This window comes from Equus caballus, chromosome 9 (genome assembly GCF_041296265.1).
Source record: "Equus caballus isolate H_3958 breed thoroughbred chromosome 9, TB-T2T, whole genome shotgun sequence".
In the NCBI taxonomy this organism is placed as follows: domain Eukaryota; kingdom Metazoa; phylum Chordata; class Mammalia; order Perissodactyla; family Equidae; genus Equus; species Equus caballus.
The window spans coordinates 94,525,408-94,552,033 of NC_091692.1; the positions used below are offsets into that span (position 1 = coordinate 94,525,408).

At 41.2% G+C, this 26,626-nt stretch overlaps 1 protein-coding gene across 9 annotated transcripts in view; it reads right to left on the reverse strand.

Moving 5' to 3' along the window:
- Positions 1-26,626, reverse strand: part of TRAPPC9 (trafficking protein particle complex subunit 9) — a 622,816-nt gene that overhangs the window by 219,572 nt on the left and 376,618 nt on the right. For all 9 annotated transcript variants that reach the window (XM_005613305.3, XM_005613304.4, XM_005613301.4 and 6 more), the window contains one exon: positions 6,315-6,425. In XM_005613305.3, coding sequence (XP_005613362.1) covers positions 6,315-6,425 — 111 coding nt within the window. The remainder of the gene's footprint in view (positions 1-6,314; positions 6,426-26,626) is intronic.

Here is a 26,626-nt window from a genome sequence, read left to right on the forward strand (position 1 = left end):
TGCGGAGAGGATGCACAGGCTAGCACTCATCTTGCCAATGTTTCTCTGCTCCCCAAATGCCTCTGTGAGGAGTGATGTAAAATAAAAATCAGAAGCCTTAGAGAAGGAAGGGACCTGAGCAGTCACTAGCCACTCACGTCTCTGAGCTGTTTCTTCATCTGGTCAACAGGGATGATAAGGACGTCGACTTGACAAGATGCTGTGGAGATGGAGCAAGTGGCACAGCAAATGCAGCAATTACAAGTTAGCGCCGACTACATCCTCACTGTGTTCGCTCTGTCATCCCTATAGTGAACACTGTTTTAACCTCTCATACAGCCAGAGAAGAAACCAGAACCTAGAGGAGGTAAAGGCTTATCTAAGACACTCAACGGGCAGAAGAAAAAAAGGGAAACCAGAAACGGACTGCAGGATGAAGGGAGCACCCTGCCACAGGCTGGAGCCCACCGGCAGATTATCAAAAGGAAACACAACCACCACACCGGTAGAGAAGCCAGGCCTTCTCACTCCCGCCTCAAAGCTCAATCCAGGATCCGCCTAGATGTGAGCGTCTGGCCAGAGCCACAGCCTGGCCCTCGCAGCCGCCTGGACAGTGTTGAGGGAAAGGTTCAGAGCACTGGAGCTATAGCCTGCTCCTAGAGCCCGTCCCTGCCCCTCTGGCATGAAAGCCATTCTAGGATCCACGTGACACGTGACAAGGCTGATCTGTTCACAGCCAACCTCCCTAGGGAGGTAACATTTGGACACTTGCACACCAGGCCCACTGTGCAGGCAGTGCCGCTGTGTGAGGGAGGGTGGGGCAAAATGGGATAGCTTGAAGCATGGCATGAGATAACATCTATTACCATAAATTAAAAGAGATTTATGCATAAATGAGAGTTGTCATGAAATTTAATTTTAATGGTTTGATAATTAAGCAAAAAACACAATAATTATCATATCTTAATTTTCCAGTAAATTTGCTGCTGGCGATGTATTTTCTTGAGAAAGTTCACGCTGTTTCACTCAAAAGAAACTTTCGCTGCTTCTGGTCATCTTTTGAGACTGGATGAGGAGGAATGCTCAGTTCCGAGGGACATAAGCTAAAGAATTGTAGATAACTCCAGAGGAGAGGTACAGGTGGTACATGGGCAGCCCTGGGCTCCAATTTGAACTAAGTGCATGACCCTTAGCAAGTTTTACGTTCTCTTACTCATATGCAAAAACGAGCACATTGCCACACCTTGAACAACTGTCATGAGGATTAAAGAAGCTACTGCATGTGAAAGTGGTATCTTGCGTTTACATCACCCCTCAGACAAAAATGAGTGTTACTACAGGCCTAGTAACAGCAAGACTGGGCAACAACATCTTGAAGGTCACGACTGATGGTTTAGAGCCCCAGAAAATGTAATCACTACAGACCAAGCATCACAAATCGTGTTTGGCCAAAGCGATGTTAACTAACAGCCCCTAATTACAGAATTGATGCATCAACCGTGCCACAGAAGCTCACAAGCCAAGAAGGGAGTCACCAATTTCCAAAGGACCTTTAAAGAAGAAATTAGGAAGGTGGAGAGGTACCTTCTACATCCATTTGCTGAAATGTTGTTTTTAAATTATAAGATTAAAAAGATATCTCTAAGAAACAGGTGACGGAGCGGAATTTTCGGTTTAAGAACTTGGACATTTAGTCTGCGAAGAACACCTCCATGTCGCCCTTTGAACATGCCCTTCCTGGGGCAGGCTTTCCTTCACCTGGGCTGCTCTGCCCTTGCTCTCCAGCCCTGGCTGACTCCTACCTGTCTGTCCTTATTAACAACGCTTCTTCCAGGAAGCCTTCCCAGCACACCCTCGTCCTGTCCGGTTGTGTTTCTTCCTGCATGCTTTCAATTCCCCTCATAGTGTGTGACAATCACCTGTTTGTGCACCTTCCTTCCACACCAAAACCTCAGCGCTGTGAGGACCCAGTATCAGCTTCTCAGCTCCTGGTAGGTCCTGGCACCTGCCCGACACTCAGGTATATTTGTTGAATGAATTAGTGAGCAACTTGGAAGACAAAGACCCAGTTTGCTTCTCCACCTCACCCTTTCCCCTGCTGGCCTTTACACTTGACGATGGACTTCACAGTGCTGGCCACAACCTGCCTAAGGCTGCGCAGAGCAGAAGAGGAGAAGGGAACAGACCTTGGTTTTACCCCGAGTCCTGCTCCAACCCTTCTTAAATCACCATTCCAAGCACAGCCATGCCATCAGACAGATGTGGGTCCCACGGACTTTGATCAACTTCGTTTACTTATCAATAAAATGAAGACAAAGCTCCTCCGTGAGGGGATATGAGAATTGCAGTGCCCAAACTCTTCCAAACGCACGGGGCTCAGCGACTATGACCTCCATCCTTTCTTGCACTGGGAAGCGCGCTGCACCTCTGTGTTCCTGAGGATACATTTCTCTTGTATTGGGTAAAATGAGATCACCCTTTTCTACCAGGAGTAAGGGGGAGAGGCAGCAGCGCAACAATCCAATTGGAGTTGGGCCCTCTCTTGAACTGCAGGCCACCCTTAGAAGGAAGTCAAATACCTCTTGACCCTCTAGGTTCTGTGAAGAGCAGGGTCAAAGCCACGTGGATTCCAGGAATACAGCTTTTCATTTAAGACTAGGCTGTGCCATCTCCAGCAGAAAGCATTATTCCTCTGCCCACTTCCAAGGTAGCAGTAAGAACCCTCCTCAGAGAGGCCGCACCTGGGCACAGAGAAGCCTTCTTTAGCACCTAGCAAAGCCTGAGGTGCGGTGGGGATGGCTCCTTGTGGTGGAAGGGGAGAGCCGGGAAGGTGGTCAAGCTCAGGACTCTGGGAAGAGACTGGGCACTCAGGAGACAGGGCCTGGATGTATGGGGACACGTTCGTGGCCAAGGTCTGCAAGGAACCCACGCTTCCTCTACCACACCTGCTCCGTGAGAACCAAAGAACTGTGATCTCGTCCATGGAGGTGGAGCGGTATGGATCCAGGGGAGGCCAGCAAGGCCAGAGAGGCTTGGAGAGGGAAGTGATTCCCTGCCTCCCCACAAACACCAGGGTTCCCGGCAGTCACCACTAGGTTAGCGGGGACAAGATGACTTCCCAGACAAATGTGACACCATGACCTCTGGTTTATCCCCCCCAACCATGACAGCAAAATGCCCCCATCGGGCAGGAAAAGCAGGGCCGCCCTGGCTGTGTGAGACACTCCTCACGCTGTGTTGTCACTCTCTGGCTAAGAGCGTCCTTATTTATTCATCTTGGCACTCCCGGAACCTGATGAAGGTACCACACAGCAAGTTCTTGAAATATCAATATTTATTGAATGAATATTTTATGAGTGAATAAAAAACGTGTGAGTTGGGAGCACTGAGAAATGAGAATTTAAACAAAAAGCTTAATAAGGAAGAAGCCTGAAGCACACAACTAAATCGTGATTATTTACGAATGGAAGCGTTAACATCATTCACCCTTCCATTGCCAAGAATGATCCAAGCTTAGAACAAAGCTTGGCAATTTATAATTTTTTAAAAACAGGTTTTATATTGGTGTCACCAGAAGACTAGATTGACGTCCTTTGGGATCTCGGGCTACATCAAAACATCTAACGAGAAAGACAAGAAAGAGGGCAGATAGTTTCCTTCACAATTTGGAGAACAGCACTGGGCCCAGGCAGCTGCAGTTAAGCTGCTGGCTTAGACCCCAAGGATGCATCAGCGCCCTAGGAAAGAGCCTGTCCTGATGCAGGAGGAGCACATGAGCCCCCTGCCCATACCCACTCCCACCCGGCAAGACCTCTGCAGGCACCAGACCTCTGTGCTCTCAAGACGCAATGTTTCCTTCCTCTCAGAGGAAGGCGCAAATGTCCCCAAGCCACCGACTTCTAGCTTCCACCTATCAGCCCCAAACAGTCTTGCAACAGGGGCTGTAAGGCCTGACTTTGCGTTCATGTATGTCATTAACAACAATCACATTAAACAGCAATACCCTGGAAGCAACCTCACAGTGGATTACCATGGAAATAGATAAAGTGGTGTAATCATGCAGCGAAATATAAATAGCAGTCAAAATGAAAGAACAAGATTTATATTTAGCTCCAAAGCATAATGTGGATTTAAAGTTAATAAAAAGAAATACATGATATGGAAACACTTATGTTGTTAAAAAAACAACTCTCAAAATAATGACTGGTTGTGGCTATGAGTAAAATACAATAAAAAGTAGTAAAACATGGTGTGAGTACTGCCATTGCCTCCAAGACACAGATTTCCCCTGAGGATGAAGGGAAGAGAAAGGAAGTTGGGTGGGAGTTGGCCAAGGCAGTAGGGCTTAGCTCTGTTCTCATTTGCATACTTTTTCCAACATTTTCTTATGAAAATTTTCAAATATAAAGTTGGAAGAATTTTCCACCCTACAGGGCCATTGGCAGGTTCCACCATTAACACTTTACTCTATTTGCTTTATCATGTAGTCTGTCCATCTTTCCATCCCTCTACCCATCCATCCATTCGTCTTATTTTTCAGGCCTCCTAAAGACTACTGCAGACACCATGCACTCCCCGAAATCCTTCAGCATAGCATCAGTACTGAGAATTCAATATGTGCTTACAGTTTTTCTTTTGACATAAAATTGATTTACAGTGAAAGACACAAATCTTAAGCGCATATTCACTGAATTTTAACAAATGCTAATACCTGTGTAACCCATGCCCAAATATCAAGTTATACAACATGGCCATCACCTAGAAAATCCCCTAAGCCCTTTCCCGGTCAAAGCCCACCCCAACCTCTCCAGAGGCAATCAATGTTCTGCTTTTTCCATCATGGACTAGTTTTGCCTGTTCTGGAATTTCAGACAAATGGAATCACACAGAGCATGCTCCTCTGGGTAAGGCTCCCTCACTCAGCATAAAGTTCCTGAGATTCGCCCATGTTGGTGTGTGTATTAAGAACTTGAAAGTTTTTGTTACTGAGCACTATTCCATTTATAGGAAAATGCTACCATTTGTTGATCCATTCTCCGGTAATGGACACCTGGGCTCTTTCTGGTTTTTGGCCAGGAACATTCTTGTATAGTCTTTTTGTGAACATACATTTAAATTTTTTTTTTTTAATAAATAGCCAGAGTTGGAATTGCTGGGCAAAGAGTAGGTGTATGTTTGGTTTTATAAGAAACTTCCAGACCTTCTTCAAAAGTGGTTGCACTACTGTATATGCCACCAAAGCATGCGAGCTCCAGACGCTTCACATGCTCACCAACATTTGGTTGGTGTCAGTCTTTTATTTTAACCATTCTAATGGATGTGTAGTAGTATCTCATTGTGGTTTGAATTTGCGTCTCCCCCACTGACTAATGATGTTAATGTCAGCTATATTTTTTTTAACATTTTACTTCCTCAAAATAAAAGAGAAAGAGAGAAAGAAACACAGAAAGACAGAGAGAGACAGGGAGAGATCTGGAGCAAATATAGCAAAATGCTTAAATCTGCAACATGGGTATGCTGGTTTCTAAATTATTTTCTACACGTTTGAAGTATTTTGCAATTAAAAATAAAAATTGTATTCCATCTGTATCTTATTCCATCTATAAGGGTATGCCCCTGACATCCAAGTTCGGCTTGAAGGCACAGCTTCTGGTCTAGGCAGAGACCCAGTAGGGAGTGAGCCAGGGCCTGGGGAAGGGGCCCTGCCACAGCAGAAGAGTGTCTTCCCAAAGTCACCGAGCTCCACCTGCCTTGGGACATGCCCTAGAGGTCCTGGCTTTGCTCCTGGTCAGCTCTCAGTCCCACTCAGCTCCTGCTGGGCCAGGGCATGTCCTGCGGCTGACCCTGTCCCAGGGCTCGGTGGTGGCACAAATCTTTGCCCTCCAGGGACTGGGCTTGGGTGATGCTGTACCTTTCGCAAAGATCTAAGCTTGGCCTGGCTTTTTGTGGCACTAATTTCTCCAAGGAACTTCCTATTGATATTGATATACAGCCCCCAAATCAATACCCAGTATACCCAGATCCAGCTTTCTTAAGAATTTAAAAGATCTTGTTAGGTCTTGCCCAGATGTTTCAGTCCTCAGATGTGGTGCCTGAAAGCACATGCCACTGCTTCCTCAGACGGACGTCATCCAGTTTTACCCTGACTCTTTACACTTGGCTCTAACTTGAAACCACTTCAGATTCTTTCACCAAACTTGAACGCGACTATGATGCCTCTGCAAGGGAGACGAGGCTGCCCATCCTCTGGGGTCTGAGGGTGGATTATTTCAGCATCTCCCCAGCAGGGGGATGAAAGCAGAGAGAGGAAGCAGGTGGGGCGTGGGGACACTCACCGCTGGCACTCGCCGGCATGCAGGACGAGCTCTTCATTGCTCCGGGCGCTGACTGTCAGCTCGTGCTCCGTGGAGTTGAAGACATCCAGGAGCAGGTGGCACTGCCGGGTACTGCGTTGAAAAGACAAAGGAAAGTTGAGAATCGTCTGACAGCCAAAGAGGAGAGTGACTTTGCCTTTTTTCCCTCCCCGAAGATTTTCCACTACTTGAGAATGTCAGAAGTGCAATTTATCAAAATGTCAAGTGCCCCTAAACATAAAGTATTAATGAGACTCATTCCGAACAAAACCATGAACTCTAAAAACTAAGTTTGGACATGAGGTACTCCTTAGTACTAGGGACACATGCTTACAACACAGATGTGCCCTTCACAAACCAAGTGACCTTGGGAAGGTAATTCGAGTTCTCCAAGCCTCATGTACGTGAGGACTAGAATACCTGAGCCATAAGTCAGACAACCAGTGGGAACAGGCACCAGGCGAGGTGCCAGGCACCGCTCCATGGAGAGCCGTATGACAGCTGTCTGTGCTCACAGCTACCGTGAGTTCTTACAGAGACTACATCTTACTCCTCCGGAAAATATTGTAGGTCTACTCACTCACCACCCATGTGAAATCTCCACTCCTTTGTTTTCTCCACTACAGACGGTAAAAAGAAAAGTATTCAAGTTCCCATCATGTCTGCTCCAAAAGGAGGCCCATAGGACAAAGTCTGAGCCAATAAGAATAGCCTTCTGGAGACCTTCCATCCCAAATAAGAAGACAAGACCTTGAGAGGAGAAGGCATTCACCCTTCAGCCTCCCTTGTTCCCTTTCCTTCCTCCCTGGAGATGAGTCCGAAGCCAAGTAGCTCAGCAACCCTTTGGAGGCAATGAAGACAAACGCTACAGGCTGACGCTGGCAGAGTGGGGGCCAGGAGGGGTCTGGGAAATGACAACACCTTCAGCAAATGAAGCAGCCCCATACTGCCTCCCATCCTCTAAACTCATTGGCTACATGCACAAAACAAAAAACCAGAGCACATGCTTCATTTGTGTTAGCAATCATTTGCTAGGTTTCCATTACAGTGGAAGGCTTTCCTAATCTAACACAGGATCCCAAATACCAAGTATCACAGCTGGCACATGCCAGGTAGTCAATCAGTGTTTGCTGATCTAAACGGGACAGTTGTAACCACAACAGGAGCAGACACAGAAGGCAGCAACAGAGGCAGAAGCCATTCTTCCTCAAGGAGCAAGGTGAGTAGTTTTTCACAGAAAAAAAAAAAAAGACTTGGAAAAGGATTTGTGCTTTGTGCTCTCAGTCATTTTCAGCTTAGTGTGACTTCAAAATAGGACCCGCTGAAGGGCATCTGAATTCTCACGTCTATTCTCAAAGTGTGGTGATGCAGAGCCTTGCTGGTTGTTAAGGAAAGGGGAGCAGGGACTCACATTCGTGTGGCTGGGCTGCCTGCACCTTGTCATTTCATCACAACAGCCCTAGGAGCTGATCCTCCCTAGACCCGAGCACAGGCGAAGAAAGAGAGGCTCAGGAGACGACGAAGAATGCTGGTGAGACGACAGACTCAAGGCTTAGAACTCAAAATCCTGTCATTTTCACAGTAGACGACAGCACTTATTCCAAATCCAAACCTTGTCCTTTGTTCTTTCCAGAGACGGGAACTGAGGTGGAGAGGGGTACAGTAACTTAGCCAGGGGTTCACACACACACGCAAAAACACAACACCATCCAAAGGCCACAGGGAATCTGTGAAATACCAATTTTTCAAAATGTGTATGTGTAAGCTACTCTCAAAGGAGGAAGGTAACGCAGCAGCTTCACCGTTTCTGTTGTAGACGCCATTAGATGTTGCAGAACACAGGTCTGCAGAGAGCAGGTTCACACTGGCCGGCTCTGGGTCCTCTGGCTGGGGCTGTCTTCCCCAGAGGTTCAGCACTTGGAAAACATTCATTAGCTCTGACAGCTGCCTACAAGAGGCCTCTTCCTCAGCTCACAGAGAAATGAGCTTTCAAGAATGAAGATCTATTCCACCTCTGTCATAACTTCATGAAAGCTTTAATCACAGCAAAATCTTTCATCAGGAAAGGGAATTCGTAAAACATTTATCAGAAGAGGAAAATTGAAGTGATTTTTTAAAAGTACGGAAGAAAACGTTCAAATATATGTTATTTTCACTCTAGAATATGGTAGTCAGAAAACTGCTCAGGAATGAACAATATCAATGCATAACACTTTGTGTCTCTGTTTTTTGTGACTCACTGACTGTGGGGGTGTCTTAATCCAGTATTTCTCTTCCTTCTAATTGTTGACATTATGATATTGGTGGATCTTTACTATCTATTATTCATAAATCAACTCCTTTTCCCCAAATGCAGTAGCATTTTGTGCCCACCATAATGTTATTTACTCTGTGTATCTTTCCATAACACTACTATTTCTTTTAAGTTTTATGCTCTATTTGAACATATAGTTTACTTTTAATTCTTGCTTGCTTTTTTTTTGTTTTGTTTTCTGGATCCATCTTTCTGAAGTACAGGGAAACCCAGGAAAGCTTCCTGGAAGAACTAGATTAGACCAAGTCTTTGAAGGATAGATCCACCTGCCTGGTTTGGGGCAGAGGTGGGGACGAAGGCCCATCAGCAGGGAAGAATCTGGAGTAAAGTTGGGGGAGGGGGGCAAGGCTGCCAGGTGGAAAGGAGATGCGAGTTCCAGGCAGGGAGAGCAGCACACGTGAAACCACCTTGATACACTCAGTACATGCTACTTCCTCTGCCCAGAACTGGACACTGCATTGATTGATTCTTCTAACAAACATAAATATCTCCTGAGTGCCTGCTGTGTGCCAGGTACTGTTCTAGGCACCTGGGATATGGACGTGAACAAGAAAAACAGGATCTTTGCTTTTAAGGAAATCACACTCTTGTGAGGGAAGAAGGCTGGAAAAGATGAGGGGAGTTAAAAAAAAATGAAAAAAAAATTTTCATCATATTTTGTAAAATGAGGAAAAATAGGTTCAAAAAGGTTGCTGAATAGAGGGTTAAGACACACACCCACAAACAAAAGCAATAACATTCCTATAAAGCAACTAAAACCAATTACAAAATAAAATCTTTCAGAAAATATATTTACAATAGCAATGTACCTAGGAATAAAACTAACAAATGTACGAAGGATATTTCTGGAGAAAATTCTAAAGTTTTATGGAATGGTATTAAATAAGATGAATAAATGCAGAGATGTGTTATCTTCAAGGATGGGAAACCTTAATATTTTTGAAGTCACCTCTTTCCAAATTTATATAAATTCAATGCAACTCAAAGAAAAATCCCAATAGGGTTTTGGTTTTGATCAAACTTGACATGCTGATTCTAAAATTTACATATAAGAGCAAAGGGCCAAGAACATGGAAAACAATGATAAAGACAACTTTTGGAAGGGATGTGGCCAACCAGATATCAAGAATTGTTATAAAAGTGTAATAACGAAGGCAGTGGTACTAGGACAGTGATAGATAAATACATCAGTGAAATAAAAAAGAGCACAGAAGCAGATCCACGAATACAGAGGAACTGGATATATGATTGAGGGGGCATTGATGATTAGTAAGAAGAAAGTTCAATAAATAGTGCGGGTACAAATGGTTATGCACATAGACAGAAAATACTATCCCTACCTCACACCATGAACAAAATGAATTCTGAATATATTCAGCAACTAACTAAACGTAAAAAGAAATATTTAAAATCCTTTAAAAGAAAATATAGGTGAACAGCTTATGAACTTGAAAGAGAGAAAAATTTCTCAAATGAATTCCAGACACACAACATATAAAGTAATCTTCAACAAGGGTACCAAGAACACAATGGAGAAAGGACAGTCTTCAATAAATGATGGATCAACTGGATATTCACATGCAGAAGAATGAAATTGGACCCTTATCTAACACCTTATACAAAAATCAACTCAAAATGGATTAAGGACCTGAATGTAAGACCTGAAACTGTACAACTACTAGAAGAAAACAGGGGAAAGCTTCTTGATACTGGAGTCTGGGCAATGATTTTTTGGATATGACCCCAAAAGCACAGGCAACAAAAGGAAAATAAAGTTGGATTGTATCAAACTAAAAAGCTTCTGCATGGCAAAGGAAATAATCAATAGAGTGAAAAGACAACCAACAGAAAAGGAAAAAATACTTGGAAACCATATATCTGATAAGGGATTAATATCCAAAATATATAAGGAACTCAACTCAATAGCAAAAAAACAAATAACCCAATTAAAAAATTAGCAAAGGACTTGAATACACATTTCTCAAAAGAAGACATGCCAACAGCCAGTAGGTATATGAAAAGATGCTCAGCATCACCAATTATCAGAAAAATGCAAACCACAATGAGATACCACCTCACACCTGTTAGAATGTTAGAATTCTCAAAAAGACAGTAACAAATATCAGTGCGGCTATATATATATACACACATACAATAGAATATTCTTCAGCCTTAAAAAAGAAGGAAATTCTGCCATTTGTGACAACGAGGATGAACCTGGAAGACAGGCTATGTGAAATAAGCCAGACACAGAAGGACAAGTACAGCATGATTCACTTATATGTGAAATCTAAGACAGTTTCAGTCATAGAAGCACAGAATAGAACGATGGTTGCCAGAAGCTGGGGAGTCAGGAAAACGGGGAGATTGGTCAAACGGTATGAAGTTTCAGTTATGCAGAATGAATAAGTTCTGGAGATCTAATATACAGCATGGTAACCATAGTTAAGAATACTATATTGTATAATTGGAACTTGCTAGGAGAGTAGATCTTTGGTGTTCTCACCACACACACACGAAAACAAATACTAACTATGTTAGGTGATGGATATGTTAATTATTTTGATTGTGGCAATCATTTTACAATGTATACACATATCAAAACATCACATTATACATCTTAAATGTATACAATTTTACCTCAGTAAAGCTGGAAAAAATATGTAAAGGAAAAGATTGAAATGTTTGGCTGTATTAAAATTAAGAACTTCCGTACAATGAAAAACACTAAAAGCCAAAGCAAAGATAAGATAGCTGCAAAAATGTATTTTCAACAGATAAAACTGACGAAGGATTAGAATTCTGAATTTATACAGAACTCTTATAAATCAATAAGAAAGAAATGATCCAATAGAAAGTCAAGCAAAGGACAAGAATGGACAAATTAAACTAGAGGAAACCCAATGGCCAATAAACAGGAAGAGAAGCTCAATGCAACTAGTAGTCAGAGAAATGGAAATAAAATCCTAAGATGCTATTTCCCACCCAACCCATTGGAAATATTGAAAAAGTGCTCCAATACCAAGTATTGGCAAAGATACAGATCAACAAGAAACATGGGAATTCTCGTTCACTGCTGCCAGGGGTACAGACTGGAAGAACTCCTCAAAAGAGCAGATCAGCAACATGTAGTCAAGTGGTAGATGAGTACGCTTTGACCTAACAATTCAACTTCTACTCACCTACCTTGGATCAACTCTCCGAGTTGGGCACAAGGATATACTCTAAAATGTTCACTGCAGCGTTGTTTATAAAATCAAATAACTGCTTTTAACTAAGTGCACATCAACTGGAGAGCAGATAAGTCTGCTACGATCATACATTGTAAGTCTATATATAAGTGAAAATTAATTTAAAAGAACTACATTCCTCACCACAGATAAGTCTCATGTTAATAAAGGTGGGTGAATAGCAAGTTGCAGAAAATACTACACAGTATACATTCATATCAAACTTAAAATATTTAAAAATACTCTATAGTTTAGAGTAATCAAATTTAGTCATACCTGGGGAGGGAGGAAGAGAAACAGTGTCACAGAGGAACATGCAGAGCTTTAACAGTATCATTTGTATTTCTTTAAGTTAAAAAAATAGAAGTAAAAACAGAAGAATGTTAAAATGTGACAAATCTGTGTGGTGGTTCGATTATTATCCCTTTGACCTTTCTTAACAAGTTGCTTATACTTAAAATGTTCCATAGGAAGTATTTTTAAAGTCCCTTAGAATATTGCTTAGCCTGGGTTCCCCCCAGACAGCAGAGAGTGAAGAAACGGCTGGCATAGAGCTCATGTTTGGCCAGGTGATGCCAAGAGGAGTGGGAGTGCCAGCAGAGTGAGGTGGGGAAGGTGGAAACGCAACAGCACACACCACGTGATCAGGGTGTGTTAGTGAGCTGGCCACCTCATGGGCAGCTGGGGCTCAGTCCCACTGGTCCCTCTGAGGAGCTGTGGGGACCGTGTCTCAGATCTGTGCACCTGAGACAGAGGGGACTACTTCTCTACCAGTTCCTGCCCTCACTGGTCAAGCTTTCCCCCAAAGGGGTCAGTTCTCTCACACTTCATGCGTGCACTGTGAAGAGCAGTACCCAGGCTGCAGTCACAGAGAAGGCATTTAAAATGTCCCAGAAATCAAGAGTTGCTCAGCACAGCTAAGTTGAGGTGTTGTCAGGTTACCCCTGCATAAATCTGGTTGCCACAGAAATGGCTGGCGTAAAAAGTGGGCTGGGGGGCCAGCCTGGTGGCCTAGCAGTTAAGTTTGCACACTCTGCTCCAGCGGCCCAGGGTTCACCAGTTCGGATCCCGGGCATGGACCTACACACCGCTTATCAAACCATGCTGTGGCAGGCATCTCACATATAAAGTGGAGGAAGATGGGCTCAGATGTTAGCTCAGGGCCACTCTTCCTCAGCAAAAAGAGGAGGATTGGTGGCGGATGTTAGCTCAGGTCTAATCTTCCTCAAAATAAAAAGTGGGCAAGGACATGAGTCAGGGAACAAGACACGTGTGATGCAAACATATTTTAAAAATTAAGTGCATCTCCTGAGATCATAAATAGGGATAAAAACTGACTTCAGATGTGAGGGCCTCTCTGATGAAATGACATTTTATTTGAGACTCACATGACAAGAAAGCAACCATGAAGGCTTTCCAGAGAGAAGGCAGTTAATGCCAAAATCTTAAGGCATGCTGTAATCAAGGAACAGAACAAGTGAAGAAGAGAGTAGTATAAAATTAATGATAAGGTCATGACAAAAAGTTCAGATTTTATTCTAAGCATGATGGGAAGCTATTTTTAGAGTTTTAAGCAGACGAGTGACATGAATTGTTTTATGTTTAAGAAACTGATGAGTTCCTATTCTGGAAAAGATGAAGAAAGCACAAAGACTCTACCCTGTTTCGCCTATTGAATGCAACTATAAATTATAGATCTAATGCATGCATAGATACAATGCATCTAGAGTAGCTGTTTGAAGACTCAAAGTAAACTGTAGAAAGTAAATTGAGATAGAAGATCAGAAGTCAAAGTTTCTCCAGACTGGGAGTGAGTTTCCGTTTCTCTCCAGTCCCACCTGGCCTGAACTTGAAGGCGGTCCAGAGCTCAGAGGTACCCAGTGCGTATAGACAGGCATGGCGCTAAGAGAAGCCCTCTCTTCTTTGTCTGAAGAGTGAGAAAGGGTACGACGAAGAAGGTGTAGGGGGTCCTATAGGTTTTCTCTTTTCTCCAAGCCTAGCCCCTGGGCAGTGCCATGGGGCACCAGCATCACGATGGCAGTCATGGCTGCAGGACACATACAACTCTGAGGGCAGGAAACTGCTTCTCTGATCGAAAGGACTGAAGTGTCACAACCATGGGGCCAGTCCCATCACTTTTATTTCCCTCTCTATTCCCTGGCCAATTAGTCCCACACACAAACACACAGAGGAGGAACTCAAACCCTGATTTTGTTGAAGGTGGACAGGGAAGGGAGGCCCCTGAAAAGTGCTGGGGAGATTGCAGAAAGGAGAGCGATGGAGAGAGGGGTTTGATAACGTGGTACATCACTGGGCTCACTGTGGAGCTGAGCATGAGGGGGTAGGATCCTGAGCAGCAAACCCTGGGCTTTGGTAACTGAGCTCCAGGGAAGAACGCTGGGAGACACACACATGGGACTGATCCAAGAGGCCCCACAAACACTCTGAAACCAGGACTGCACACAGCCCCAGAGGGTGTGCCAGGATTGTGGTGTGGACCGTCCACTGAAACAAAAATATCAGCATTCTCCTCAAGATTCAGACAAGATCCCAACATCTCACAACATTGTATTTGAAATGCCCATAACATAATCTAAAATAACTCTGAATAGGAAGAACCAGGAAAATGTCAACTTGCAAGGGAAAATAAAATCAACAGACAACAACCTCAACCTGACAATCTTATCATAAAAAGTCTTTAAACACATTCCGAGAAGTAATGGTGAACACACTTGAAACAAATGAAAAGATGAAAAATTTCAGCAAGAAAAAAAGGGGACATAAAGAAGAATCAAAGGAAAACTTTAGAAAAGAAAAAATGGAACTGAAAAATCCAGATAGTGAACTATCTCAGTAATAGGATAAGTACACATAAAATCAGGAAAGGATATAACAAATGACATGAAAAAGGATATAGAATAAACGAACAATACCATTGACCAATTGGATCTAATTGACACGTAATGAACACTCCACTCCAAAAACAGCAGAATATCCATACTTCAAGTGTACATGCAACAAGTACCAAAACAGACCGTATTCTAGGCCGTGAAAAAGAAATCTCTAGCAACTTTAAAAGAATAAAAATCATACCAAGTACAATTTTGGACCACAAAGGAATTAAACTAGTAAAGTTGAAGACAGATTAATAAATTATCCAAAAAGCAGAGAGACAACAGAGAGAAAGAAAGACTGGAAAAAAATAAACAGTCCTATGGGACAAAAAAAAGCTCTAAAAGTCATGTCATAGGAGTTTCAGAAACAAAAAAGAAAAAAACATGCAGCTTTTGAAGAAATAATGGCTTAAAATTCCCCCAAATTTGGTGAAAGACACAAACTTACAGATTCAGGAAGCTCAGCAAACCCCAACGAGTATAAATTTACAGAAATCTATGCCTAAACATCATAATCAGATTAAACTGTACAGAGGTAAGGAAAAGAAACACTCTGACAGCAGCCTGAGCAAACAAGGCATTTGGTACGAGGGACGCAGTGATTCAACGTCTGAAGACTTCTCGTCAGAAACCACGGAGGGCAGAGGAAGCAAAACATTCTTCAACTGCAGAAAGAAAAGAACTGCCAACCCAGAAGTCCTCATCCAGGGAAAATATCCTTCAGGAGTGAAGGGGGAATAAAGACTTTCTCAGACAAAGGGCAAGTGAGAAAGTTAGTCACCAACAGAACTTCTCTAAAGGATATGTTGAAGGAAGGTCTTCAGACGAAAGGGAAATAATACTACAAGGAAAGTTGGAACATGAGGAATGAAGAAAGAGCAAGAAAAAAACAGGTAAATATTGGTTAAAAATGATTTCTCAAGTTATTTAAAAGCTGTATGATGATTAAATGCAAGAATTAAAACAGTGGGCTTTCAAAGTATGCTCATATAATATATAATGCAGCTACAACATAAGGAGAGGGTAACAGGACTTATATGGTTTTGTGTTTCCACATTCCGTTTGACACAATAAAATACTAATTCTAAGCAAACTGTGAAAAGGTAAGAGTGTATACTGTAATCCCTAGAGTGACCACTAAAATATACTATACAAAGAGATAGTTAAAAACACAACATATAAATTAAAATGGAATTATACTAAAAAAATTTCCAATAATCTAAAATAAGACAGGAAAGGAGAAACAGAACAACGACCACAACAAAGAAAACAGTGAATAAAAAGAACATAAATTTAAAAACTAAAATGATAAACCTAAATCCAAACAAACAAGAGTTACAGTAAATGTAAATGGCCCAAACATTATACTGAATGGACGGAGACTGTCAGAATGGATTAAAAAAAACAAAAAAAAACCAAGATTCAACTATATGCTATTTAGAATAAATTCACTTTAAAGATAACGATATAGATAAGCTAAAAAGTTCAAGAATAGAAAAACATATACCAAGCAAACACTAATTTAAAAAAAACCTGGAGTATTCTATTAATATCAGGCATTTCAGAGTACACTTCAGAGCAGGAAAAATAAGCAGTGATAAGGAGGAACATTATACATTGACAAAAGCATTAATTCACCAATAGTACATAATAATTCTTAATGAATATGCCACTAACTAAAGAGCTTCAAAAATATATAAAAGAAAAACTGAGAGAACTGAATGGAGAAATGGACAAAACCACCATTATAGTTGAGACTTTAACACTCCTCTCTCAGTAATTGACAGATCAAGAAGACATAAAATTAGCATAGGAGAAATAAACAACCTCATCAACCAACTGGATCTGATTGACACTTAGAGAACACTCCACCCAACAAAAGAAGAATACACATACTTCTCAAGTGTTCAGCAACATTCACCATCTAGACCATATTCTAGGCCATGAAAAAAATTCCTAACAATTTTAAAAGAAAAGAAATCATACAAAGTATGCTCTCAGACCACAATAGAAATAACCAAGAGATCAACAGCAGAAAGAAATCTAGAAAATCTCCAAATGCTTGAAAATTAACCAACACACTTCAAGATAACCCCCCTTGGTCAAAGAGGAAGTCTCAAGAGAAATCAGAAAATATTTTGAAGTGAATAAAAATAAAATGCAACATATCAAAATTAGTGGATGAAGCTAAAGCAGTGCTTAGAGGAAAATTTATAGCATTAAAGGATTATATTACAAGAGAAAAAAGGCTCCAAACCAACATCCTAAGCTTCTATCTTAAGAAACACGAAAAAGAACCAAAACTCAAAGCAAGCATAGGAAGAAAGTAATAAGAGCAGATCATGAAACTGAAAACAAAAAAACACAGAAAAACCCAATAACGGATAAAATTAAAAACTGATCCTTTAAAAAGACCCATAAAATTGATAAACCTCTAGCCAAAGTGACAAAGGAGAAAACAGAAGACACAAATGACCAAGAATGAAGGAGGCCACAGGTGCCACAGACATTGGAAGGATAATAAGGAAATACTAGGAACAACTCTGCTCACATAAATTTGACAACTCAGATGAAATGAACCAATTTCTTAAAATTCACAAACTACCAAAACTTATCCAAGAAAAAATAGGTAACCTGCAAATACTATATCTATGAAATAAACTGAATTTACTGTTAAAAACATTCTGAAAAAGAAATCTCCAGGTCCAGAATGTTTCCAAATAAATTCTTTTAAAAATTCAAAAAGAAGGACCAGCCTAGTGGCGCAGCTGTTAAGTGCACACGTTCTGCTTCGGTGGCCCGGGGTTCGCCGGTCCAGATCCTGGGTGTGGACATGGCACCACTTGGCAAGCCATGCTGTGGCAGGCATCCCACATATAAAGTAGAGGAAGATGGGCACGGGTGTTACCTCAGGGCCAGGCTTCCTCAGCAAAAAGAGGAGGATTGGCAGCAGATGTTAGCTCAGGGCTGATCTTCCTCAAAAAAAAAATTTTTTTCCAAAAAGAAGTAATCCACATAATCTCATCCAGAAAATAAAAGGGGATATTTCCAAAATCACTTATGAAGCTAGTACTATCTAATACCAAAACTAGACAAAGATAAAAGAAAAAACCACAAAAGAATATCCCTCATGAATATAGAAGAAATAATCCTCAAAAAAATTTTTGATGCAGAACATGCACTTGACAAAATTAAAATTCCATTCATAACTTACAAATAAAACTAGTAACAGAATATCCTTAATCTGATAAAGGGCATTTGTAGGTGGAAAACTACAAAATACTGATGAACAAATTCAAAGACTTGAACAAATCAAGACACATACCGTGTTCACAGACTGGAAGGCTCAACATAATTATCAGTTCTCCCCAAACTGATCTATAGATTTGACAACTACAATCAAAATTCTAGGTGGACATTTTATAGACAGAGACAACCTGATTTGAAATTTTATATGGAAATACAAAAGAACTATGATGTAGAAAACAATTGAAAAATAAAAGGAAAATGGTGGAACACTCACATTACCCAACTTTAAGACTTATTATAAATGTACACTAATCAAAACAGTGTGTTATTGGTGAAAAAATAAACACATAGGTAGTTGGAGCAGAATAAAGAGTCCAGAAATAGAATTACATAGACATGGCCATTTGATTTTTGACAATGCTGCAAAAGGAAATCCAATGGAGAAAAGATAGTCTTTTCAACAAATGGTGTTGGAAAAATTGGACATTCATTTGCAAAAAAGAAAAGAACCTTAACCTAAACTTCACAATTTATACAAAAATTGCTCCAAAGATATCTAAATGTAAAATATAAAACTATAAAGCTTGCATAAGAAACATAAAAGAAAATCTTTCATGACCAAAAGGACCCATAAAAGAAAAAAAATCAATAAATTAGACTTGATAAAATAACTTTTTGCTTATAAAAGATACTATTAACAGAATGAAAAAACAAGCTACAGAAATTGAAGAAAACATTTACAAACTACATATCCAACACAAAGAACTTGTATCTATAACATATAAAAAAATGTTTAAACTCAACATTAAGAACACAAATAACCCAACAAAGAAATGGGCAAAAAGACTTGGACAGACAGTTCCACAAAAGGCAAATAAGCACATGAAAACACGTTCAACATCACTCACCATTAGGGAAATACAGACTAAAACTATGGCAGGATACCACTACACACCTACCAAAACGGCTTGAAAGAAAAACCACAATGCCAAGTGCTAACGAGGAAAGGGCAAATAGAAGCCTTATATACTGCTGGTGGGACTGCAAAACCATCCTGCCACTCTGGAAAACAGCATGGCAGTAGCTTATACAGCTAAATATACGCTGACCACATAGCCCCGTAATTCCACTCCTACCTAGTTGCCCTAGAGAAATGAAAGCTTATGTTCACAAAAACACTATAAACAGGTATTTACAGCAGCTCTATTCATAATCCCAAAAACCTAGGAACAACCCAAATGTCTTTGAACTGGTGAATCGATTGACAAACTGTGGTTCATCTATACAATGGAAATCTCCTCAGCAATGAAAAAAAAACACAACTATTAATATACTCGACAACATGGATGGATCTCAAAATCAACATGGCAAGTGAAAAAAGTCACTTTTCAAAAGGTTACACATAGTATGGTTCCATTTATATAATATTCTGGAAAAGTCAAGACTACAGCGATGGAAAACAGACACGTAGCTGGAGAACAGATCAGCTGTTGCTGTAGGTTAGGGGTGGGCACAGGGTGTGATTATAAGGGGCAGCCAGATGAAGTTTTGGGAGGTGATGAAACTGTTCTTTATCCTGTTTGTGGGGTATACAAGAATCTATATGTGTGTTGGAATGCATAAAACTATACCAGAAAAGTCAGTTTTACTGTACGTTAATTTAAAATTTTTTAAATCAATGCGATTTAAAAATAAACATCCTGATGAGCTCTAGTGCATAAAGTTTGTTCCGAATACCAGTCTTGTCATTTAATGGGTGTAGTAATATTTTAGGCAAGCCATTTAATTTCTCTGAGCCTCAGTTTCCCCAATAGAGACAAGAATGCCTATGGCATGGAATTATGAGGAAGCATCAATGAAAAAAAAAAAAGGAAGAGAAAGCGCTTTGTAAAACTACAAGTAGAACATTACATAAACAGGAGGGGTGACGATTGTTATTGGCCTGGGGGCTGTCAGGGGAGCAGTAAAAGGGAAGGCACACAGCCCGCCAACAAAAGCAGCCCCTGCTGATTATTCGATACTGACTCAGCTAACAGTTGAGTAGGAGAAATTCCCACGCCAAGGTCCGAGTCTATCTAAAAACCACGGCGCCGCGACCAGACAGCAAGTGGGTTCTTCCTCCTGCTGAGTCTGGTCGATATCTCCCAGGCCTCCCAGGGTCCAAACCTCAAATATTTGGTCATTCCTAGGAGAGCAGGAAAGTGAGTGAACACAAAGCCCAAACAGGTAGCCATGGCCACACACACCTTTGGTCAAATTCATGTGGTCTTTTAAAATTCTATAAGCCTGTCTATTTTCTCATTTTGTCTTTTTCCCAGAAAAAACTAGTAGCCAGTTTCAGGATGGAGGGTTTTCTTGTAAGTCTTAAGAAAGCCAGGAAGCTTAATTCAATCTAAAGTGATGAAAAAAATAGAACAAAGAATTAGAATGTCCTTCTGGTGATATGGTCTCATCTTCACTTCTGCTACACTGAGTTACTGAGCTTTTGAATCTCATCAGACTATGAATAACTTACTGTCTACTGAACCGGGGTTTCTCAAAGTGCAATGCAAGGACCCGCTGAAAGAGATCCGCGGGCTCTAAGGGAGACTTACTAAATCAGACCTCGGCAGTAACACCCAGGGACTCTGCCATACTCTGGGTTTGGGCCTCACTATGCAAGTTGGCCCTACAGAAATAGAAGGAACTCAACTCTTAATAGTGAGAAAGACAAGCGTGCACCAGCAACACAGAGGCACAGTGGCATAGGAAACAAGCCGAAAATGTTCCTGGAAGGAAACGACACTTGCACTCCCTGAGGGACCAAAAGCTTACGAGCAGGCCTGCAATGGGAGAGTCTTCTAGACAGAGAACCACGTGTGCAAAGGCCGAGGGCTGGAGCAGCGTGGCTTGTTTAGGGAGCTTCCAGGAATTTCCTCACAGCAGTGAGGAAGCACACGTGGTGAGCAAACACAGGCCACGAGATAGGCTGGATGAGCTACAGAAACACTGTGTGCCAAGCTCCGGAACTGGACCACGACTGACAGAGAACAGGGACTCACTGAGGGACCCTAAGAAAGGAAGGGGCAAATTGTGCTTGTGTTTTAGAACACTTCGGCATCTGTTTGGAGAAAGAACTGGAAAGCGAGAGCTTGAAGGCAAAGAGATTTGAAAATTGTTACAACTGTGCAAGACAAGGATGAGGAGGCTGACCCTGGGGACAAAAGTGACAGGCCTGAGTCAGTATGTAGCTATTAAAGCCGAAAGGTCAGATTTGGTGATGGCCTGGAACACGGGAGCATTTCCCCGTGGACAACTGACATGCAACCTGGCCTCTGTGAAGGGTCTTGGGGCTTCAAATTATTAAAGGCAGAAAGGGCCTTTGTTCCTAATTTTTTAATTAGTAAGTTTTAAAATAATGTTTTAAAAATTTCCCCTTAAGAGAAACACTTTGGAATGGCTATAATAAAAAAGACATACAATAACAAATGTCAGCAAGAGTGTGTAGAAATTGGAACCCTCAAACACTGCTGGTTGGAACACAAAATGGTACAGCCACTTTGGAAAACAGTCAGGCAGCTCCTTAAATAATTAAACAGAGTCATCACATGATCCAGTAATTCCCCTCCTAGGTGTACTCAAGAGAAATAAAAACATACATCCACACAAAAACTTGTACACGAATATTCATAACAGCATTATTCATAACAGCCAAAAAGTGGAATCAATCCAAATGTTCACCACCTAATGAATGGATAAACAAAATGTAGTATATCCGTGCAACGGAATACTATTCAGCAACAAAAGGACATGACACACTGATACTTCATCCCGGGTGAACCTTGAAAACGTTATGCTAAGGGAAAGACACTGGTCACATATTGCATGTTTCCATTTGTATGAAATATCTTGAACCAGCAAATCTATAGCTACGAGAGTAGATCTGCAGTTGCCTAGGGTAAGGGTAGGGGGAGTAAGGAATGAGGAGTGACTGCTAATGGGTACAGAGCTTCTTTTAGGGGAACGCAAAGTTCTAAAATAAGATTGTGGTGCTGGTTGAACAACTCTGTGACTATACTAAACACACTGAATTATACAGTATAAGTGGGTGAAGTATATGGTATGTAAAGGATGTTTCAGTAAAGCTGTTTAAATACAAAGAAACCGTCTGAGAGCCTAAGGGTTTAGGACGGGAGCTCCCAGGAGTTGTTGGAGATCGGATGAACAGGCTCACAGCTCAGACCCAGCCTGAGGCAGCTCTCAATGGACTGACACTCAGGGCCACAGTGGTTCTGATGAACACTTCATTTACTCTCTGTTACACTGTCTAATTTGTACTCATAGTGGACCACAGGTAAGAGAAAAGAGCCATGAAGACCATACGTTAAGAAGGCATGAAAATGACAGTGCAACTGTGCCTTGGGTCACTGTCACCAGGTCTGTGAGTTGGGCACATGTAGACACCTGTGGTGCCTCAAAACATGAGGTTAAAAAGAAACGGATGAGGACTGTGTGCAGTTTGGCTTTTCATTTTCTGGGAATGAAGACAAGCCAAATCAAACAGGGTTATTTATGGAAAAGCACTTGCAAATAACAACCTGAAATCGTGTTTCATGTATCACCATTTGAAATGAACTCTACAACGATTAAACAAACGAGTAAAATTTGAAAACACAAAAATGCAAGAATTCTAAACATAAGGTCACAAAACCTATCTTTTAATATATGTTCAACCCCTAAATCAAACATGACATAGGCATTTTTAATTGATGTTTATAAATCAGACTTTTAAAATATATTAAATAAGGTATATTACTTGTTAAACAGAAAAAACTTTAAATCTGTCTTTAAATAATAAATATTGATCTTGCTTTAAAATGAACATCAATACATAATATTTAATAATATAAATCTAAAATAAAATATGGATCACTTAAAATTATTGATTTTAATAATTTTATAATATGTATCAGTAAGATATAAAATAAAGTTCCCTCAAGATACACCTACGAGCAGAGTCAGAAAAATGGGAGGTGGTACACTTGGGTGGCTCATAACCAGTTGACACTTGGAAGCAGAGAGTGCTAATTACTGAGTCAACGTCAGCTGAGATGGACTGTCAGCTGCTCCTGCCCATGACAGGCTGAGTCCCAGCTCCTGGCCTGTACAGATCTACAATATGTTAATAATTGGAAAGACGATGAAAAGCATGATCATTTCGGGGACACAAGCCAACAGGTGCAGGACGGGATGAAGCAAACATGTCAAGTTGTTAAGCTCCCTTCCACCCTGAGATTCTATGAACTGACTGAACTGTCAAGGCAATTTCAGGGTGGGAGTGCTGTGGTAGGCTACATCACCAGTCAGGACACGTTCTCCAGCCACTTTTCTCACAAATACAGGTCTCCCAGCACCCCTTCTCACGTCCTCTCCAGGGCGCTCCTCACAGCCCAGCCTCAGTGACTGACGGGAAGAGGGTGGAGCTGCTGGGCACGGGCCAGGGCCTCCCTCTAAGTAACACAGCCCTTGCCTTCTTATCAGCCACCATGAGGAGATTCACTAGCTGGCTGTCCCTCTGCCACATCCACAAGCCAAGAGGGTGAGTCCCTACCTTGCCCTTGACCACTCTTTCTGAGGATTTCTGAGACGTAAAGCAGCCACTGCTGGTGGAGTCTGAATGATAAAATCTCCAACAAAGGAGAGTGAGCAGGCGGACAGTTTGCCTCGGAGCTGCAGCGGGGCTCGACCAGGCACCTACCTCAGAGCAAAGCACAGGGCACACCTCTAGAGGGGATGACGTACCCTGCGGCTCATTTATTTCAGCCACCAGCCCTCTCACGGCCTACTACTTCTTGCAGATGTTAAATACCTTGTCATAGACACATAGTCTAAATATGTCAAAAAAAAAAAAAAAAAAAACCAAAAACTTAGAAAGTTCATTAGATTAAAAAATATTACAAAGGGGTCTTAATTTGGCACTCAAGATAATTCCTTTCAATATTTACTTTCTACAGTTCCCAACTGCAGACTTGAAAATTTTATATCCCATTGGGGAAGGCAGGGTATAGGGTGCACAGGATCTCCCTGTATATTTTTTTTCTCAACTTTCTGTGAATCTATAATTGTTTGAAAACAAACTGAAAAAAAAACGATGTAGGTCTGAATCAGACCAACAGAACTGAAACACCAATTCATTTTCCATCATCGGGGGGGGCAGGGGGAGAAGAGGTTTTGTCTCCAGTCCTGTAACTCTTTCCAGGGTTTAGACACATAAGGGATTTAGAGCATTTTTTCCCCCTGTGAAAATCTACTTATCACAAAATAAAACAAAACTCCCATTTCCACACTGGGTCAACCGACAGATAGTTGAATATCACTTCTGTGGTAGAAAACTGTTCCTGTTACGAGAACACGCTGCTGTTGTCAAGACACCTCAGACAAATGGATGATGGCCCCGTTCATCATGCAGAGAAGATGACAAACCGAGCAAGGACCAGGAAACAAATATCATGGGCAGGATTACAGGGACGTAGATGGAAAAGCAATCGTGAAATGCATTATATTGATTTATACTTTGTACTTATTAAATTAGCAAAATATTGTACAATCTGCTTCCCTACGGTCTTGCCCTTCCCAGCACACGGCACCTGCACTTTTCCAGCTTCCCGGGACAAGAGCCATGGAGTTCTCACGCACCCTGGGTGGCAGCAAGTCTTAGCCTGTGTACTGCCCTTTCAAAGCACATCCAGAACCCAGTCCGCAGCCGTCCTCTCCCTCACTGCTACCCCAGGAGTGCTGCCATGACCGTGTGATCCACACACCTCTGCATCCACCTTGCCCCACAGTGTATTCTCCCCACAGCAGCTTCATGTTCCTTCACAGTACTTCTCACCTGGTACCTTTACGGTTGTTGTCTATACCACCTGGTAAATAGACCACCTGCGATATTTATGCTAATTGCCTATCTCTGCCCACTGAAATATCAACTCTTTTCGAGTAGGACCTTTATTTTATTCATTGCTGTGTGTCCAGTACCTAGCACAGTGCTTGGCACAGACTAGCCTACACAAAATTATTTCTTCCAGGAAGAAGGGGAGGGAGGGAGAGAGGGAAAATGTGGTGCTGGAGAGGCTGGGAAAGACAGGTACATTCATGTACACTTAGTTGTACTGCATACTGGTAATATCTTGATGGGCAGTTAGAAAATATACACCAAGATCTAGAAATTACTTATAACTTTTATATGCATTCCTTATATATTTATGCCATAAATAATTAATCAAGATTTAATTTTTAATAGTTATAACAAAATGTATATAATATTTTACATTTTAACATTGCCTTTTAGGTTTTGATGGTTAAAAATTAGGTCTCCATCTCACACAGCATACAAAAAATAAATAAAAGATGAATAATCCAAATGTAAAAATGTAAAATTATATTAGCAGGAAATCAAAGGAGAATATTTATATCATCTTGAGTAGGGGAAGTTTTTCAAAAAAAATACGAAACCCGGAAGTCACCAAGAACAAAATGATAATTTTACTACGTAAAAATAAAAAGTATCCCAGGGCCAGCCCGGTGGCATACTGGTTAAGTTTGTGTGCTCTGCTTTGGAGGCCCAGGGTACACAGGTTCAGATCCTGGGAGCATATCTAGCACCGCTCATCATGTCATGCTATGGTGGAATCCCACAAAAAATAGAGGAAGATTGGCACAGATGTTAGCTCAGTGAGAATCTTCCTCAAGGAAAAAAAAAAAAAAAAAAGAGGAGCATTGGCAACAGATGTTAGCTCAGGGCCAATCTTCCTCACAAAAAAATAATTAATTAATTAAAATAAATAAATAAGTATCCTGCAAAAAGGCACCATAAACAAAATTAAAATACAAATGATAAATTAGGATAAGATGAATATGTATAACACACAAAGTTTCTGCAGATCAATAAAAATGATTAAAACAAAACAATAAGCTAAGATGATATATAAGGGGATAAACAGAAGAAATGCAAATGTTCAATAAATGTATAAAAAAGATGCTTTACTGGGGCTGGCCCAGTCGTGTAGTGGTTAAGTTCACGCACTCCATTTCAGTGGCCCGGGGTTTGCAGTTTCGGATCCCGGGTGCGGACCCAGCACCGCTCATTAAGCCACGCTGTGGCAGTGTCCCACATAAAATAGAGGAAGATTGGCACAGATGTTAGGCTCAGTGACAATCTTCCTCAAGCAAAAAGAGGAAGATTGGCAACAGATGCGAGCTCAGGGCCAATCCTCCTCACAGACATACACACACAAAAGATGCTTTACCTTACTTAAAATTAAGGTAATCAAAATTATAAACAACAGTGAGATACTTCTCATCCATCAAACTGGAAACAAGGAAAAAGAATGATATCCAGTGACATCTATGATGGGGAGAAATTCACATTCTTACACTTTCAGGAGCGTAAAATGTGGAAGAAAATTCCATAATGTATATTAAAACTAAAAATTCTTGGAATTTATACCACACAAACCACTCCACACATGCACAAAGATTTATGCACAAGAATGTTCAATGCAAAAACTGTTTGAAATCGCAAAAGCTTGAAAATGATCCAAATATCTCTCAATAGAGAAGCAGCTAAAA